Raw genomic sequence first — 888 nt, 5'->3', positions numbered from 1 at the left:
AAGTCAAGGTAGAGTTGCACATATTATTTTGTTTTGATAATCAAAATATTTTGTAATGTTATTTTGAAAATCCAAACCATTATATGGAGGGTAGAGTGTTTAAAATCCCAAAATATGCTGCCTTATAGGCCAAGAATGCTCTGGCCCATGCAGTTCAGTCTGCCCGCCATGACTGTGATTTGCTCAGAGAGCAGTATGAGGAGGAGCAGGAGGCCAAAGCTGAACTCCAGCGTGGAATGTCTAAGGCCAACAGTGAAGTGGCCCAGTGGAGAGCCAAATATGAGACTGATGCCATCCAACGCACTGAAGAGCTTGAGGAAGCCAAGTAAATAGAGCAAAGAAAAAAGTCTTCAGTACCCTACCTTTAATATCACAAATATTAGTAAGATTTCATCATTTAATACCAATTTCTTCAGGAAAAAGCTGGCACAGCGTCTGCAGGATGCTGAAGAATCCATTGAGGCAGTGAACTCCAAGTGTGCCTCACTGGAAAAGACCAAACAGAGACTGCAGGGGGAAGTAGAGGACCTCATGGTTGATGGGGAGAGGGCAAATGCATTGGCTGCCAACCTTGACAAGAAGCAAAGAAACTTTGATAAGGTAAGAAAGATGTGGATAATCTTCAAATCTAAACCTTGAACCATGGACTTGGCTAATTAACAATGGCTACATTTCTTCTTCAGGTCCTAGCAGAGTGGAAGCAGAAGTATGAGGAAAGCCAGGCTGAACTAGAAGGTGCTCAGAAAGAAGCTCGTTCTCTCAGCACTGAGCTTTTCAAAATGAAGAACTCCTATGAAGAAGCTCTTGACCACCTCGAGACCCTGAAGAGGGAGAACAAGAATCTGCAACGTAAATGGCACTTTTATTTTTACAGCAAGGATTTTAAAA

The 888-nt window shown here is 42.3% G+C and overlaps 1 protein-coding gene across 1 annotated transcript in view; it reads left to right on the top strand.

Moving 5' to 3' along the window:
* Nucleotides 1–888, top strand: part of LOC107594455 (myosin-2-like) — a 12,552-nt gene that overhangs the window by 8,603 nt on the left and 3,061 nt on the right. The window contains exons 14-17 of the mRNA XM_016284510.1: nt 4–13; nt 129–325; nt 417–600; nt 684–849. Of these exons, the coding sequence (XP_016139996.1) occupies nt 4–13; nt 129–325; nt 417–600; nt 684–849 (557 nt within the window). The remainder of the gene's footprint in view (nt 1–3; nt 14–128; nt 326–416; nt 601–683; nt 850–888) is intronic.

This window comes from Sinocyclocheilus grahami, unplaced genomic scaffold (assembly GCF_001515645.1).
Source record: "Sinocyclocheilus grahami isolate Dianchi unplaced genomic scaffold, SAMN03320097.WGS_v1.1 scaffold183.1, whole genome shotgun sequence".
NCBI classification, from domain to species: domain Eukaryota; kingdom Metazoa; phylum Chordata; class Actinopteri; order Cypriniformes; family Cyprinidae; genus Sinocyclocheilus; species Sinocyclocheilus grahami.
The sequence above is the reverse complement of the archived record's forward strand: the minus strand, read 5'-3'. Positions and strand labels throughout refer to the sequence as shown.